Genomic DNA, 18,661 nt, shown 5'->3' on the forward strand with positions numbered 1-18,661 from the left:
TAATGTTCCCCTGACTGGAATGTGTGGAGACATGTTCCCCTGACTGGAATGAGTGGAGACATGTTCCCCTGACTGGAATGAGTGGAGTACTGTTCCCCTGACTGGAATGAGTGGAGACATGTTCCCCTGACTGGAATGAGTGGAGACATGTTTCAATGACTGGAATGAGTCTGACTTAGTGTCTACATCCACAGAAATGTGTCTCTATGTCTGATCTGACTCTGCATCTAACTGATTGGGAGACTGTCGAGTCATCAGGAATCTATTCAACTCTGGCATTTGGATTCATACTGCATTCCATTCAGTGTTTGCATTCTGGTTGCATCTGGTAAGAGTTTGGCTGCAGAGAAGGGACTGTATGACAGCCAGTATGTGGTAATCTTTTGGAGGGCTGAAGAGTGGAATATGCTGATGGGGAGGATAGAGTCATATTTTACTGTGAAGAAGAGTGGATGAAAGACTAAGTCTGTAGGGAAGGTCTGGAATTGACTGAGAACATCTAGTGATGTGGTAAACCCTACTGGACTCTCTCGCTCTCCCTCTTGCTCTCCCCCTTGCTCTCGCTCTCGCTCTTTCTCGCTCTCTCTCCCTAAATGTCATTATTCCTCCCTCCCTCCTCTTCTCTCCAGCTCTCTCTCTCTCTCCCTCCACTTCTTCTTCCTTTTCTCTACATTTCCACAACGGCTCCCATCTGGTTGCCATGGAAACTCCACTTATGTCTCCCACAGCTGTTTTGCTGTTTTCCCCAAAATGACAGCCGGTTGTTTCTCTCTCTTTCTCGCCCACTCTCCCTCTGTCTCTTCAGAGCCAAACAGCCTGATGAAACAGAGCACACAGATGAACACGCTAATGCATGGCAAAAGAGCAATAACGTATTTTGCTGCCAAACCACTCTCTGTCTTAGTAGGACTGATAAGCATGTTAATAATGAAGGGAGATTATTGGTTTTTCTGACTGGATATGAGCTGGGCGGTTGGTGTATATGGGATGGAGAAGACATGGTCTTAAAGTGTAGAGATACAGTATAATGGACCACAGCAACACTGAATTAGCATGTCACCCACGTGACTACACATCAACTTTGAGAGCTGGTGTCAGCCAGACTAACACTGAATAGTACCTGTTAATCAATAGTAGAACAGGACAGTGGCTAGGGTTGGCAAATGGACCACTAGTAGAGCAGGCCAGAGAACATTGTTGATACTTGGACCAATAGGAAAATGGAACATTGGGTGGTGGTGACGTATGGACCAATAGGAAAATGGAACATTGGGTGGTGTTGACGTACGGACCAATAGAGAACGCTGGAAAGTGTTGACATGATCCAATAGAATAAAAAACAGAAAATCCACAACATAGTCCAGCATACAGCAATTCTCTGTCTGACTGCCCTGAGGGTCAATACAAACTGTAGCTTTTTACTTCTGACCTCTGTTGAGTCACGCCCAATAATGTCCCATAAAAACACACACAGGTCCTTCTGCTGTGTGGTTAACGCTAACAGGCGCTAACAGATGGAATGTCCGACAGACCTGAGGCCGTCCAGACGGACGCCTGACTGTATCAGTCTCTTATGATAATAATAGTAATGAAATACTAAATAAGATGCAATTTACATGACATTTTAATCATTTAGCAGACAATTTTATCCAGTGCATTCAACTAAAGTAGGTGTCGGGTGATGCGACCACCACATATCACATTGCAAATAAATCCTTATGTTGGGATTAGAAACTAATACTACACTAATGACTCATTGAACACAACAATAATACTGCAACTATTTCATATCAATTGCTCTAGCTCTGTTAAATGAAGCTTGATTACTAACATAGCTGGGATTATATTCCTGAGCTTCAGGCAGGAGTGAGAGAAGGCGTGTGTGAGAGAGAAAGAGCGAGCGAGAGATAATTGTGTTGATTAACTTAATGAAAGCTGTGTTCTTCCTCAGCAAACATTTAAGCTCCATTAAGCACCAAGGAGGTTGCATGTAAATGTGTGTGTGGTGTGTGTGTGCTTGTGTTTCGGTGGCTGTGTACTCATGCCTGCGTGTCTGTGTACTGTATGTGCCTGTGTGTTTATAATTCATCTATAAACAATTAAGGATCTTCCATTATCAGGAAAAAGGAGAGATTGGTTGGTTGATCAGTGAGGTCCTTACAGTATAGGAATATGACCTAGAGAGAAATTAATGGAGCAGCCTGCAAAGATACTTTGAGGATTTAACTGACCAACAAGTGATCCCACTGATTCTACTGAAACACGCACTGCATGGTCAAACTCTACTGCAGTACTACTGTTAAATTACTGTTACGCTGGTGCTGTCCTAGCTCAGCTTGACATGTGTGTGTGTGTGTGTGTGCATGTGTGTGTGATCATTAAAAACACATTTATTTAGATAACGACCACTTAGGCTAAGCGACCCCATAGGGTTCATCACTAGGGTTCATAGGATGGAAATGGCATGATCACCATGGTAATAACAGTGGTTATTACCCTCACTGCTAACAGCTCTGGTTAAATGATTGTTTAAGAGAATCAGTGAGTTAGTGGGCGTGTGTCTGCAGCTTGCGTGACATAGTAGTTTGGTGTTTTGCTGAGGTAAGGTCTCCCAATGTTTATTCAGCATCCATCTTGGCTTGTCACTGTTGTTGAGGAAAAATGTCTACAGCCCTCTCTCTCTCTGTCTCTCTCTCTGTCCATCTCTCTCAATTCCTCATGCTCTTTGTCTTTTCATCTCCTCCTTTTCTCCCTCTCAATAGAATCATTATAGCTTTGGTTGGGAGTTGTTTGGGAGTGGTTTGGGATTGATTTAGGAGTGGTTTTGGAGTGGTTTGGAGTGGTTTGGGAGTGTGTTGGGAGTGGTTTGGGATTGATTTAGGAGTGGTTTGGGATTGATTTAGGAGTGGTTTGGGAGTGGTTTGGGAGTGTGTTGGGAGTGGTTTGGGATTGATTTAGGAGTGGTTTGGAGGTGGTTTTGGAGTGGTTTGGGAGTAGATGGGAGTGGATGGGAGTGGATGGGACTGGTTTGGGAGTGGTTTGGGAGTGGTTTGGGATTGGGATGGGAGTGTTTTGGGAGTGGTTTGGGATTGGGATGGGAGTGTTTTGGGAGTGGTTTGGGGGTGGTTTTGGAGTGGTTTTGGAGTGGTTTGGGAGTGGATGGGAGTGGATGGGAGTGGATGGGAGTGGTTTGGGAGTGGTTTGGGAGTGGTTTGGGAGTGGTTTGGGATTGGGATGGGAGTGTTTTGGGAGTGGTTTGGGATTGATTTAGGAGTGGTTTGGGAGTGGTTTGGGAGTGTGTTGGGAGTGTGTTGGGAGTGGTTTGGGATTGATTTAGGAGTGGTTTGGAGTGGTTTGGGAGTGGTTTGGGAGTGGATGGGAGTGGATGGGAGTGGATGGGAGTGGATGGGAGTGGTTTGGGAGTGGTTGGGAGTGGTTTGGGATTGGTTTGGGAGTGGTTTGGGAGTGGTTTGGGATTGGTTTGGGATTGGTTTGGAGTGTTTTGGGAGTGGTTTGGAGTGGTTTGGGAGTGTGTTGGGAGTGGTTTGGGATTGATTTAGTAGTGGTTTGGAGTGTTTTGGAGTGGTTTGGGAGTGGATGGGAGTGGTTTTGGAGTGGTTTGGAGTGGTTTGGGACTGGTTTGTGGGTGGTTTGGAGTGGTTTGGAGTGGTTGGGAGTGGTTTGGGAGTGGTTTGGGGGTGGTTTGGAGTGGTTGGGAGTGGTTTGGAGTGGTTGGGAGTGGTTTAGAAGTAGTTGGGGGTGGTTTGGGAGTGGTTTGGGAGTGGTTTGGGAGTGGTTTGGGAGTAGTTGGGAGTGGTTTTGGGGTGGTTTTGGAGTGGTTTGTGGGTGGTTTGGAGTGGTTTGGAGTGGTTGGGAGTGGTTTGGGAGTGGTTTGGGGGTGGTTTGGAGTGGTTTGGAGTGGTTTGGGACTGGTTTGTGGGTGGTTTGGAGTGGTTTGGAGTGGTTGGGAGTGGTTTGGGAGTGGTTTGGGGGTGGTTTGGAGTGGTTTGGAGTGGTTGGGAGTGGTTTGGAGTGGTTTGGGAGTAGTTGGGATTGGTTTAGGAGTAGTCGGGAGTTGTTTGTGGTTGTTTGGAGTGGTTGAAAGGGGTTTGGGAGTGGTTTAGAAGTAGTTGGGGGTGGTTTGGGAGTGGTTTGGGAGTGGTTTGGGAGTGGTTTGGGAGTAGTTGGGAGTGGTTTGGGAGTAGTTGGGAGTGGTTTTGGGGTGGTTTTGGAGTAGTTTGGGAATGGTTTGGGACTGGTTTTGGAGTGGTTTGGGAGTGGTTTGGGAGTAGTTGGGAGTGGTTTGGGGGTGGTTTTGGAGTGGATGGGAGTGGTTTGGGAGTGGTTTGGGAGTGGTTTTGGAGTGGTTGGGCCAGATCTGTGTGAGTCTTTGATTAAAGGATCAACAGTTCAGTGTTGCTTTTTCAATAGAGTTCAGCTTTTTGTAAAGCAGATCAATGTCTGTGTGAGTACAGTAGAATAAATGACGGTTTGTAGAGCAGAATGACCAGTTCTGTGTCAGTGTGTGGCGCATGATGTAGTTACTATATTTGTAGTGCAGATCTGTGTCAGTGTGTTAGTGCAGTGCACTCTGGCTTAGTAGAGCTGATGTATTCTGATGTGATGTAAGGGAGTGAGCCATTGTATCCAGGCAGATACTCCACCTCTCACAACTGCTACTGTAATGGTAGTGAGCTCATACACTCTGATACACTCTGACTGACTGACGACTGATAACTGACTAACAGACGATTGATAACTGACTGATGACTGACTGACTGACTGACTGATGACTGACTTATAACTGACTGAAGACTGCCTGATGACTGATAACTAACTAATGACTGATGACTGACTGATGACTGACTGATGACTGACTGATGACTGACTGATGACTGACTGACTGATGACTGACAAACAGACGATTGATAACTGACTGACTGACTGACTGATGACTGATGACTGACTGACTGACCGATGTCTGACTGATGACCGACTGCTTGATAACTAACTGATGACTGGTGACTGACTGACTGATAACTGATGACTGACTGACTGATGTCTGACTGATGACTGACTGACTGATGCCTGACTGATTGATAACTGACTGACTAATGCCTGACTGATGTCTGACTGATGACTAACTGATAACTGACTGACTGATAACTGATGACTGACTGACTGACTGACTGACTGACTGATGTCTGACTGATGACTGACCGATGACTGCCTGACTGATAACTGACTGACTGATGACTGACTGACTGACTGACTGATGTCTGACTGATGACTGACTGACTGACTGACTGACTGACTGACTGACTGACTGACTGACTGATAACTGACTGACTGATAACTGGCGACTGACTGACTAATGTCTGACTGATGACTGACTGACTGTCTGACTGATAACTGACTGACTAATGTCTGACTGACTAATGTCTGATTGATAACTGACTGACTGATAACTGGCGACTGACTGACTAATGTCTGACTGATGACTGACTGACTGATGACTGATGACTGATGACTGACTGAATGATAACTGACTGACTGATGACTGGCTGATGACTGACTGACTGATGACTGACTGACTGATAACTGATTGACTGATGACTAATGACTGATTGATTGACTGAACACTGACTGTCTCATGACTGACTGACTAACTGATGACTGACTGACTGACTGACTGACTGACTGACTGACTGACTGACTGACTGACTGACTGACTGACTGACTGACTGATGACTGACTGACTGACTGACTGATGACTGACTGACTGATAACTGATGACTGACTGATATCAGATTGACTGATAACTGATGACTGACTGATGACAGATGACTGACTGATGACTGACTAACTGACTGACTGATGACTGACTTATAACTGACTGAAGACTGCCTGATGACTGATTGACTGATAACTGACTGACTCCTCAAGGGCACGTGGAGTACAAACCACACACAGGGGATTATACTGGAGTGCAGGAAGCTGTAGTGTGTGTGTGTGTGTGTGTGTGTGTGTGTGTGCGTGCGTGCGTGCGTGCGTGCGTGCGTGCGTGCGTGCGTGCGTGCGTGCGTGCGTGCGTGCGTGCGTGCGTGCGTGCGTGCGTGCGTGCGTGCGTGCGTGCGTGTGCATGCATTTACAAGTGCAGGTTTATTGGAAAAATACAATGCGAGTTTTTCCAATTGTGCTTCATTTCAAGTAATATTGTTTATCTGTTATTTTCTACTTCGGCTGTCTGTCTTCCTGTCTATCTTTGTTGTTACTACATCCACATGGGTTCAAACACTAGGCGTTTGTGGTTTATAAGTGTGTAATATATAAACTAATATTGCTCTCTCTTTCTATGTTGCAGTGCTGTGTCTGCTGAAGGAGGGAGCTGACCCCAACACTCCTATCTCCTCTGGAGGTTCTCTTCTACACCTGGTAAGAACACACACACATGGCCAACTCCAGACAAAAGCAACAGAAGCATCCTCACTCGGTGTCTCAACTTACTATTGACAGTTAGAATAGTAGAATACAACAGATGCATTTTAGAAATGTGGTTGTGCACCAGCAGTTTATCTCTCGTTATGTAACTCATTTGCTGACAATTTGCCATGTACATTTTTTGATCGTTAGTTAGTCTAGCCAACTATCTAACTTTTTTGTAATCATGGCCAAAGACTGACTGGGCACGCAGGGCACATTCCCAGGGGCCCTGGCCTCCGGGGTCCCCCATTGATTTTGTTAGCCACTCTCACTCAGATATCATATTAACTTGGCATACATCATGGCAAAATGTGTTGAATTGTAGGAAATAGCTTTAAAGGGGAATAATTAAGAATTCAGATAATGTGTCTTTGTTCCTAAATTCCTCTGACTCGTTGTTGGACTGTCTGTCAACGTGCGCACATCTCTCACTCAGGGAACTAGCTCTCGTTCTAGCTCTCACTCTACCTCGCTTTCCCTGAGTGAGAGAGGTTTGCACGTTGACAGACAGTCCAACAACGAGTCGGAGATTAAATTTGATGTTATTCCCCTTTAAAACTGCAAAATGTTCTCTCCACCCCATGGCGAAATTGGTAGAATTGCAGAAAATGTACCTTTTTCCCTCCGGCATCAAAAGGGGGGCCACTAAAATGTTTCGCTGTGAGGAGGAGGGCTCCCTAACCAAATCTCGTTTAGGGCACCGAAAAGGCTAAAGCCGGCCCTGCACACACACACACGCACACACACGCACACACACACACAAACACATCCACCTATTGTTTTTAACTATTTAGATTGTTCCCATACTGTATACATGATAATAAAATATTATAGCCACCATGGTGATATTAGTTTTGATTAAATGTACTGTATTATACATTTCAACCATGTCTGCAAATAAATATTGAATGTTCCCTGGACCGTAGAACATTTAACTAACCATGCCTCAGCAGAAATGGCACTATAATTGAAAAACAATCAACAATTTCAATTGGCTCACCATTATCCAACCGCCACTCTCTCTCTCTTCCTCGCTGTCTCTTTCTTTCTCCCTTTCTCTCTCTCTTCATCTGTCTCTCTCTCTCTCTCTCTCTATCCCATAGTGTGCTCGCCATGACAACGTGTTTGCTGCAGAGGTTTTGATTGAGCGAGGGCTTAACGTCAACCTGCAGGATGAGGACCACTGGACAGCCCTGCACGTGGCATGTGTGTGTGACCACGCCGATATGGTGCTGCTGCTATTGCTGGTGAGAAACATGCACACACACACACACACACACACACACACACACACACACACACACACACACACACACACACACACACACACACACACACACACACACACACACACACACACACACACACACACACACCATAAACACACTCACACACCATAAACACACTTACATACACACATGTTGGATGTGAATGTCTTAACATTGGTTTATATTTAGCATCACAACATCATAATAATATTTTCCTATGGGGTCAGTCCAGAGGGGTTTGGATCAGGTCTGGTGTTCTGTAGTATTAGACTATCAGAGGGGTTTGGGTCAGGTCTGGTGTTCTGTAGTACCAGGACTATCAGAGGGGTTTGGATCAGGTCTGGTGTTCTGCAGTACCAGGACTATCAGAGGGGTTTGGATCAGGTCTGGTGTTCTGTAGTATTAGACTATCAGAGGGGTTTGGGTCAGGTCTGGTGTTCTGCAGTATTAGACTATCAGAGGGGTTTGGGTCAGGTCTGGTGTTCTGTAGTATTAGACTATCAGAGGGGTTTGGGTCAGGTCTGGTGTTCTGCAGTACCAGGACTATCAGAGGGGTTTGGGTCAGGTCTTGTGTTCTGCAGTACCAGGACTATCAGAGGGGTTTGGATCAGGTCTGGTGTTCTGTAGTATTAGACTATCAGAGGGGTTTGGGTCAGGTCTGGTGTTCTGTAGTACCAGGACTATCAGAGGGGTTTGGGTCAGGTCTGGTGTTCTGTAGTATTAGACTATCAGAGGGGTTTGGGTCAGGTCTGGTTTTCTGTAGTACCAGGACTATCAGAGGGGTTTGGGTCAGGTCTGGTGTTCTGCAGTACCAGGACTATCAGAGGGGTTTGGGTCAGGTCTGGTGTTCTGTAGTATTAGACTATCAGAGGGGTTTGGGTCAGGTCTGGTGTTCTGTAGTACCAGGACTATCAGAGGGGTTTGGGTCAGGTCTGGTGTTCTGTATTATTAGACTATCAGAGGGGTTTGGGTCAGGTCTGGTTTTCTGCAGTACCAGGACTATCAGAGGGGTTTGGGTCAGGTCTGGTGTTCTGCAGTATTAGACTATCAGAGGGGTTTGGATCAGGTCTGGTGTTCTGTAGTATTAGGTCCAGTGTGAGACAGGAGCAGCTGTGGAGTAGGGGACAGGAGCATGCAAAAGTGGAGGGATGGAGGGTGGGCTATGTTTGGCTTGATGTTAGGTCCTATTCTGGTTCTGCTGATTGGATCCGGTGTGTTAGGGTGGCAACAGAACCTGTATGGTGGGGTGGGCATGAGGGATACTCAGAGAGGATGTTGCAGTAGTTGAAGAGCTGCCGGAAAGAGAGAAAGAGAGAGAGTTTGTCTGTGTATTCATCCCCTCTGCATCTCTTCCTCTTTCTTTCAGAGCAGGGTTTGATTTACTGAAAGCAGCGCTGCATGTAGCCAGCCCAGTCAGTGGGCCTGTGTGTGATATAGTTAGGCCAAACACTACTCCTGCCAAGGAGACCCCTGAAAATAGATACAGTATGCAGCGCTCTGCAGGAGGAGAGAGAGAGAAGGGCGGGAAGAGGGAAAAAGAGGAAGAGTTTATTTTACATCTCCACGGGAGGCAGTGACTAAATTTCTTCCGTTCACTTTCAACTGAGACCCACTTTCTAGTTAATGAGGTCACATCTACAGTACCTGTCAGCCAGAGGAAGGAGGGAGGGAGGGGAGAGAGAGACACAGAGGGAGAGAGACACGGAGAGAGAGATGGGGGTTGAATAATGGTGAGCCAATTCAAAAAGAGAGCGAGAGACAGGCAGAGGGAGGGAAAGTTAGGGTGAGAGAGCGGTAAGGAGGGTGTGGGACAGATAGAGTTAAAGTTTAAACATGTTTTTAATGATTACACGCCTCTTCAGCTTCCCTCTGGTGAATTGTGAGGGAAGACTTATTCCATTTAAAATAGTGTGTGTTTCTACTCATTTGTGTGTGCGACTGTGCGTGAGTAGATGTGTGTATATTTTGCGTGTGTGTGTACGTACATGTGTGTCACACCCTGGCCTTAGTATTCTTTGTTTCTGTAATATTTTGGTTAGGTCAGGGTGTGACAGGGGGGATGTTTTGTATGTTTTGTCTCGTCTTGGGTGGTTGTATTGTATAGGGGGTTTTGTTGAGTGTATGGGGTTGGGTTTAGTATAGTTGTCTAGGCAAGTCTATGGTTGCCTGAATGGTTCTCAATCAGAGACAGCTGTCATTCATTGTCTCTGATTGGGAGCCATATTTAAGGCAGCCATAGACAGTAGGCTTTCGTGGGTAATTGTCTATGTCTATGTTGCATGTGTCCACGTAGTTCGTTTTAGCTTCACGATCGTTCGTTTGTTATGTTCATTTATTAAGTGTTTGTTTGTCTTCATTAAAAGAAGATGTCTTTCTTTCACGCTGCGCCTTGGTCCACTCATTATCCTCAAGACGATCGTGACAATGTGTGTGTTCCTCAGAGTAAGATAACGTAAAGGCAGTAGCAGAGTAAAAATAGCAACCTTCTTAAAGATGCATTTCCTTTCTGTTCCTTTCCTTCATTCTTCTCCAGCACAGAGTCTGTCAATGCATTCTGCTGTGATTTACATTTAGCACACGCTGTTATCCAGACTGACTGAAAACAGATTTTTCACCTAGTCGGCCCAGCGTTTTGAACCAACCTTTTAGTTACTTGCCCAACTCTCTTAACCTGAGGCTACCTGCTGCCCCATGATCAGAAACAAGACTCCTATCAGGGAATTAACTGGGAGAATTTGGTGGCAATTCCTATGTAACTGCTAATAAACATACGCTGAGCATACAAACATTAAGAACACCTTCCTAATATTGAGTTGCAACTTTTGCCCTTAGAACTGCCTCAATTCTACAGGGATCCTGGCCCATGTTGACTCCAATGCTTCCCACAGCTGTGTCAAGTTGGCTGGATGTCCTTTGGGTGGTGGACCATTCTTGATACACACGGGAAACTGAAAAACGCAGCAGGGTTGCAGTTCTTGACACAAACCGCTGCGCCTGGCCGGGCACCTACTACCATGCCCTTTTTAAAGGCACTGAAATCTTTGGTCTTGTCTATTCACCCTCTGAATGGCACAGATACACAATCCATGTGAATTATAATGCATTATAAAATGGTTATAGAATAGATGTACTTGAAATACATTGCTTATACTAGGAAGTGTTACCTGGAATTTCTCAACGAATGTACTTTGTTTCTACAGTGGGGGAATGTAGCATATTGAGAGTGATTTACTATAACAGAATGTTAGACAGGCTTGTCCTTGATTGTCATTCCCTTCGTCTCATCCCCCATTCATTCCTCTCCTCCTCCTCTCCATCGCTGTCCTTGGGTTTCCATCTCTCCCTTTTTAATGGAGGACAGCGTTTGTGCTGACGGAAATTGTACAGTGGCTGTATGGTCCGTGCTATCAAGGATCCTTGGTACGTCCCTACCAGTGGCAGTTGGTGTCGTTTTAATATTAGGAAGGATGAGTTCTTTTTTTGATGTGCATGGCCTTATTCCTATTACAGCATATTGGATTACTTTCATTCATATTCCATTCACCCAGGTCAATGTAACATTGAACGGTTTAGGCCACTCATACTCTAATTTGCCCTATGGCCATCATAGGTCCCTACTCCATTGAAGCATGTTTTTTTTTAAAGGCCAAATCACCTTTAAGTAACATCAAACCAAATATGGAGTTGATTTCAGGTGATTTGGACGTTATATTTTTGAACATGCTCACATGTTAGCGGTTGCTATAGTGAGCTGAAGTTTGTAATGGCTGTTTAACAAAAAATTACAATTTCTCCTGGCCAATAGACTACTTTCAGTGTGAGGAACCATCTAACATTGTAAATAGTTAACTACTCATTAAGGTAAGGGTTAAGATTAGGGTAGGGTTTAGTGTAGGGACATCCCAAGGATCTCGGATAGCACTTACCGTGGCTGTATGCGCTGGGATGTAGGGGGCTTGGTAATTGGGGAGGAGGGGGGTAGCATTATTGTCACGCCCCCTCTCTATGTTTGATGGTGCTAATGCTAATTATCTTATCTCCATATTGAAAACAGCTTCCCAATTTCCCATGCACTCCCAATGCCCTCCATCACATTCCCAACCCTGTTCCCAATCCCATTCCAAACCCCCATTCCCAGCTCCGGGTACTGCTCTGTCTCCAAACATCTTTCTGCCAGGATTTATCCTCTCTGTGTGACTGGTGAAGCCTCAGCCAGAGGAGTGGAGGGGATTTTAGTCACTGGTTATAAAACTATTATAGGAGCCTATAGGCAACAGTAGAGTAGTGTTGCTTCATGCTAAACCGATCTGCCTCATGTTAAATGTATGAGTCGGTTTAAATTCATTATAATGAGGGAGTTATAGTGAATTATTTCCTTCAATGTATTGGTCATTAATTTACAGCTATTTCATGTTGATTCCCCATGAGAATAATGATCCTCTATGATCAAATAGCCCTTAACCACAACGGCAACTATGAAGAAACGACATGATTGCTACTCTAGATGTAGGCCTAGACTGTAGAAGCCATCTCCGTCTATGGCGTCACTATAGTTCCCTATTCAGACCCTAGAATCCATCGTGGCATCGCTGGTTCGTTATCATATCTGATTTAATTTCACTGTGTCAATTAGTTTCTCCTAAATTGCATGGCTAACACGGCCCATGCAGGCAGCAATGAGATAAGCGATTGCCGATTAGTGGCTAATTGGCAGGTTGTCCTCATTCTGTTGTAATGTCTCCCAGCAGAAATGGTGAGTTCTATTCCCTAGGCACCAAACGGAAAAACACGGGACGAAACTAGGAGATACTAATTGAACTTGTCCAATAAGAAATGCTTGTTTTAGTTTTCCATTGCACAACGTTTTGAATTGTTTCAGTTGCGTGCCCAAACGATCCCTGTCATGATCTCAGTTTTCTCTGTTACGCTTTGCATTCTGAAAAGTTGGAAGGCGGGGCCTGTCTCTGTCTCGTCTGTCCGGAGTGCTCCTCTGTTGTGTCACGCTGAGTTGTTAACCCACCTCACTATCACACTTGTTCTGAAAGTTTTGAGTGAACCTTGAAGTTTGTGCTTACTGTTGTGCTGGGTTTTGATAGTACGGCTTACAGAAGTCATCTTAATATTACTGGCTTCCTTAACTCCTCATGGCTTAAGATGGGAGATTGTGATTAATTGGTTCTCCTGAGAACTTCTATTGTTATGAAACTTCCTTTTAGATTGGTTTAGAATCTTATAATTCCCTGTGAAACTATAGTAGAAGACTGACCCACTTTTGGCAATCCAATACTTTTGCCTTTAAATACCTAATGACATGACCCTTGTCTGAACTCTGGTAAAATAGTGGAACCTACAGTATTTTCTTCTGTCTTGGATTTGACTAAATCTGAAAACAATGATACAATTTGGCTTAGCATAAGCGAGCGCTAGTTCATATAGGTGGTGATGGTGGATCACTCCTAGAGTGTATAGGTAGTCCATTCTAATGTCATTCATTTAGGGACATGTAAGTGTTTTAGTTCCTCTAATGTCTCTAAAGCCATCCCAGGGATGTCACTAGTTACCACAACCACAAAGTAATAAACACTGCCTATTTCTACAATTTATATTCTTAAAATGTGATTTTAAACCTAACCCTATCCTTAACCTTCACCTTAACCACACTTCAACTGTAATCTCTAACCAAAAAGCTAAATCATTTTTACAATATAGCCAATTTTGACTTTCTGGCTGTGCGATCTAGTGGAAACCCCATCCCAGGGGACAATCCCACCAAGTCCTCTTTTTTGTTGTTGGTATGGATCCTAATGTGGTTGCCGTAGTAACACTAATTATGACACAGGCGTGTTGCGGCGTTAACCGATTCCTGTCGCCAGGTCAACGAACACTGATCCATCATAATGCTGCGGTGAGTGCGGAGCGTGTCAAGGTCAGAGGTCAGCTTGTTAACCCCTTGCTGCACGCTTGGCACCCGGGAGACAATAGGATGCTGTTCGTTTCTACGTGTCAGCAGTTACTATCTGCAGTCAGACAGATGATGCTCTATTTGTATTGATGGGATGACAGACACCAAAGGCACCCTGTACTGAGATATAGTAGTCATTTCATGTCAAATCATTTACTTTAATACATTGTATCTAACATTATTGCTATTACAAACAAGGATTACATTAGGATTAAGTTGAAATGGTCAAACTCATACTGCTCTTTGTATTATTTTATAAGGCCACATTCGACTGGCAGCTGGTGCTTTATTTTCACATCTGTAGATGGTGTAGTTGTCTTTACCTGCTTGATTGACTGCCAAGTTTGACATGATAGATATCAGCTAGGTAAACAATATTATGAATAACACATGCATACATCATTAACCATACTGTAACCCAGGCAGCAGGTAGCCTGGTGGTTAGAGCATTAGAGCGTTTGGCCAGTAACCGAAAGGTTGCTAGATCGAATCCCCGAGCTGACAAGGTAAAAATCTGTTGTTATGCCCCTGAACAAGGCAGTTAACCTGCTGTTTCTAGGCCATCATTGTAAGTAAAAATGTGTTCTTAACTGACCTGCCTAGTTAAATAAAGGTACAATTTAAAAAACAGAGGCTCCAGTTGATATCCTCAGTAGGTAGAGCAGTGACTACCCTGCAAACCAAGAACATTCACAGAACATTAGCTAAGATTCCCATTAAGTTCTAGATAGATAGATATAACCTGGTGGTGCAGAGGGTTAATGATCTGGCTGCAGAGCCGAAGATTGCAGGTTCAAGACAACATATTCTTTAACCATGTTTCTTTAGAAAATAACTATGAAATTGAAATAAAGTGGGTCTGTCTCCTACTGGTCATTACCACGCCTTCTAACAGAGGTGTCAGGACGATTGTACCTATATTTAACCGCACCTCTTCCAGAGACCATCACCAATTGGTGACGATCTTTCTCACAAGGTGAAATCAATGGAATATATGCTATGAACGTCATAAAAACAGACTTTTGTGGAACATTGTTCAACATTAAAGGAATGACCACACACACACACACACACACACACACACACACATACACACACACACACACACACACACACACACACACACACACACACACACACACACACACACACACACACACACACACACACACACACACACACACACACACACACACACACACACACACACACAGAAAGGCTGTATGATTGGCACATTTGGGCTGGATGAAAAAAAAGTATGAAAACAGACAGACAGCTAGGCGTTCTCTCTCTCTCTCTCTCTCTCTCTCTCTCTCTCCCTCTCTCCCTCTCTTCATCTCTCTCGCTTTCTCTCTCTCTCTCTCTCTCTCCCCCTCTCTCTCTCTCTCTCTCTCTCTCTCTCTCTCTCTCTCTCTCCCTCTCTCTCTCTCTCTCCCTCTCCCCCTCTCTTCCTCTCTCTCGCTCTCTCTCTCTCTCTCTCCCCCCCTCTCTCTCTCTCTCTCTCTCTCTCTCTCTCTCTCTCTCTCTCTCTCTCTCTCTCTCTCTCTCTCTCTCTCTCTCTCTCTCTCTCTCTCTCTCTCTCTCTCTCTCTCTCTCTCTCTCTCTCTCTCTCTCTCTCTCTCTCTCTTGTCTTTCTCTCTCTCTTTCTCTTTGTCTTTTTCTCTCTCTTTCTCTTTGTCTTTCTCTCTCTCTCTCTCTCTCTCGTCGGAGTGCATGCTGGGAGTGAGTCGTCAAGCAGGAGTGATTGTGAGAGCGACTGGAATTCTTTTCACTCTATTGGGTTTTGGTGTGTATATATATATATATTGATTAGTTTAGTTGTTTTAAGGGTATCTTGTCTAACTATCACTAAGCACGTATAGGGGTGGTGGGATCGTTGAGGTTGGTTTTCGCGAGGGCACAACCAGCGGGTGGGGCTGGTTGCAATGGCCACTCGCGGAAGTTTGGAGTTTGAAAAACTTAGTCGGCGGCATGGAGTAAAGATTCCTGCTGCGGCCGGGTGTTCAGTGGAAGAATGTAGTTTGGCTGTGGGTGCTATCATTGGGTATGATAGCATCAAATCAGCCTCAAGGATGAATAGCGCTGTAGTGATATTCTTAGATTCCATTGAAAAGGTGAATAAGATAGTTGAGAGGGGTGTTGTGTTGCGGGAGACACAGACGCCGGTATTTCCGCTTATGAATCCGGCGAAGAAAGTTATACTTTCTAACGTGCCACCATTTGTTAGAGATGAAGTGTTGGAGCGAGAGTTATCTCGTCATGGTCAAATCGTATCTACAATAAAGAAGGTTCTTTTTGGATGCAAATCTCCGTTGCTGAAACATGTCGTGTCTCATAGGAGACAAGTGCATATGATCTTAAAAAAGGACGTTGATGAACTGAATTTAGCGTTCAGTTTTAAGATTGATGGATTTGATTATGTCTTCTACGCTTCTACTGAATCAATGAAATGCTTTGGCTGTGGAAGAGAGGGGCATTTGGTGCGTAGTTGTCCCGAGAATGAGCGCGCAGAGCCCGGTAGTAGCTCTAGTGCTGGTGCAGCTAACGCACCACCGCGAAGGGATGAACATGCTAAGGGTGCAGGGGAAGGGAGAAGGTGGGCAGATGTGGTTGGGAAAGTAGGAGAGGAAGGCATTGTGGATACGGGGGCAATTGTGGTAGATCAGAACAAAGAGGGAGGGGAAACAGTCGGTGAGATTGCGACTGCCGTCGCTGAGGTGGTGCTGGAAAATGAAATTGGAGGTCAAGAGGAGATTGAAATAACGGAAAAGGAAGCAGCTGTTTTCAAAGTACCGAGGAGTAAGAGGAAGAATTTAAGGGGTGGTGAAGGGTCTAATTCTAAGAGGAAGGTAGAGATTGATAAATCAGTTGAGGAGGAACAGGTTGTAGAGATGGTGGAGTTTTCTTCTGGGGAGGATAGCGAGAGTGAGTCATCTGACGCGTCACAACAAAATAGCGAGATAAATGGGGTGGAAGGGAGGTATGGGATTGAGAAGGTACGTCAATTTCTGAAGTTGACAAAAGGGAAGAAATATATGCAGGATTACAATGTAACTGATTTTTTCCCTGAAAGTGAATTGTTTATTGAATCAGCAAAGTTTCTGATGTCAAAAATTACAGGGGGAGGTTTGACAAGCCCTGAAATTGCTAGACTCAAGAAAGTGGTCACGAGAGTGATAAGTGATGTAAATTCTAAAGAAAATGAAAGAGTTCAGTTGCAGTTTTAACTCTGTAAAGAGATGTGGTGTCTGTATCTTCCTCTGTATATTTTTTTCATCCATGAGTAGTTTTAAGATTTCTTCTTTAAACGTAAATGGGGCAAGAGATGGTAAAAAAAGAGCCATAGTGTATGAGTTAATTAGGGGAAAGGGAAGTGACATAAATTTTCTACAAGAAACGCATAGTAATTTGGAAAATGAAGTTATGTGGCAACAGGAGTGGGGGGGGACAGTGGTGTGTAGTCATAAAAACTCAAAAAGTGGGGGTGTGGCTATCTTGTTCTCAAAAGGGTTTTTGCCTTTGTCATATGAGGTTGAAGAGGTAGTTGAGGGGAGGTTATTAAAAGTTAGAGCAAGGTATGAAAACATCACTATGTGTCTGATAAATGTATATGCCCCAGTGGTGGCAGTTGAGAGGGTATGTTTTTTAGAGATATTATCAAATACCATTGAGAAATGTAACAATGAAGATTATTTATTTATTGCTGGGGATTTTAACTGCACAGTCAGCGATTTAGATAGAAATCACCAAGAACCTCATATAGCCTCAAGGACTTTTTTAAAACGCCTCATTGTAACACATGAACTGTGTGATATTTGGCGGAGTCAACATGGAGGCACAAGGCAGTACACCTGGGCGCATGTGAGAGAGAACACCATCTCTATGGCCAGGTTAGATAGGTTTTATTGTTTTGAGCATCAATCTCAGGTCTGTAAATCAAGTGTGATAACCCCAGTGGGATTTTCTGATCATTGTTTAATAACAGAGGTGGTGTTCATTAACGATGTAAAACCCAAAAGCGCACACTGGCATTTTAATATAACTTTATTGAGTGATGCTCACTTCAGGAAATGTTTTAGTTTTTTCTGGGAGAGGTGGAGGTCTCAAAAGGCCAGTTTTGTATCCCTTCAACAGTGGTGGGATATAGGGAAAATCCAGATTCAACAATTCTGTAATCAATACACGAGGAATGTCACCAAGGATATCACCAGATCAATGAAAGCCCTAGAGTTTGAAATAGTGGAACTCATGACGTTGGTTGAGACCACAGGAGATCGAGGCCATACGCAGGCCCTCAAGAGGAAAAAAGCTGCATTGGCAGACCTGCTGGGTATCAGAGCACAGGGGGCATTGGTGAGAAGTAAGTTTCAGGGAATCTCTGAAATGGATGCCTCATCCAAATTTTTCTTTGGTTTAGAGAAAAAGAATGGACAAAGAAAAATTATTAATTGTCTTAAATCAGCTGTTGGACAAGAGCTCACTAGCCCTAGTGAAATTAGAAAGAGGGCAGTAGAGTTCTATGCTGAGCTCTACAAGTGTGAGTACAAAGAGGATAAAACAGTGACACAGCAGTTCCTTGATGGGCTCCCACAGGTGGCTGCAGAAGCTCAGGTTGAGCTTGAGCAACCATTGTCTTTGCAGGAGTTATACACTGCATTAAAAGGCATGGAAAATGGAAGGGCACCAGGCATTGATGGGCTTCCCGTTGACTTTTTTAAGTCTTTTTGGGCTATGTTGGGAGAGGATTGGCTAGCAGTAGTTAATGATAGTTTAACCGGAGGGTTACTACCAATAAGCTGCAGAAGGGCTGTCCTCACCCTACTGCCCAAAAAGGGTGACCCTAGGGAGGTGAAGAACTGGAGGCCGGTGGCTTTATTGTGCACTGATTATAAGATCCTGTCAAAGACTTTGTCCAACAGGCTGAGGGAGGTGATGGGGCAAATCATAC

At 44.4% G+C, this 18,661-nt stretch overlaps 1 protein-coding gene across 1 annotated transcript in view; it reads left to right on the top strand.

Moving 5' to 3' along the window:
- Positions 1-18,661, top strand: part of LOC120058102 (unconventional myosin-XVI-like) — a 121,651-nt gene that overhangs the window by 11,660 nt on the left and 91,330 nt on the right. The window contains exons 2-3 of the mRNA XM_039006577.1: positions 6,365-6,435; positions 7,587-7,730. Of these exons, the coding sequence (XP_038862505.1) occupies positions 6,365-6,435; positions 7,587-7,730 (215 nt within the window). The remainder of the gene's footprint in view (positions 1-6,364; positions 6,436-7,586; positions 7,731-18,661) is intronic.

The sequence above is a fragment of the Salvelinus namaycush genome, chromosome 13 (genome assembly GCF_016432855.1).
Source record: "Salvelinus namaycush isolate Seneca chromosome 13, SaNama_1.0, whole genome shotgun sequence".
NCBI lineage: Eukaryota > Metazoa > Chordata > Actinopteri > Salmoniformes > Salmonidae > Salvelinus > Salvelinus namaycush.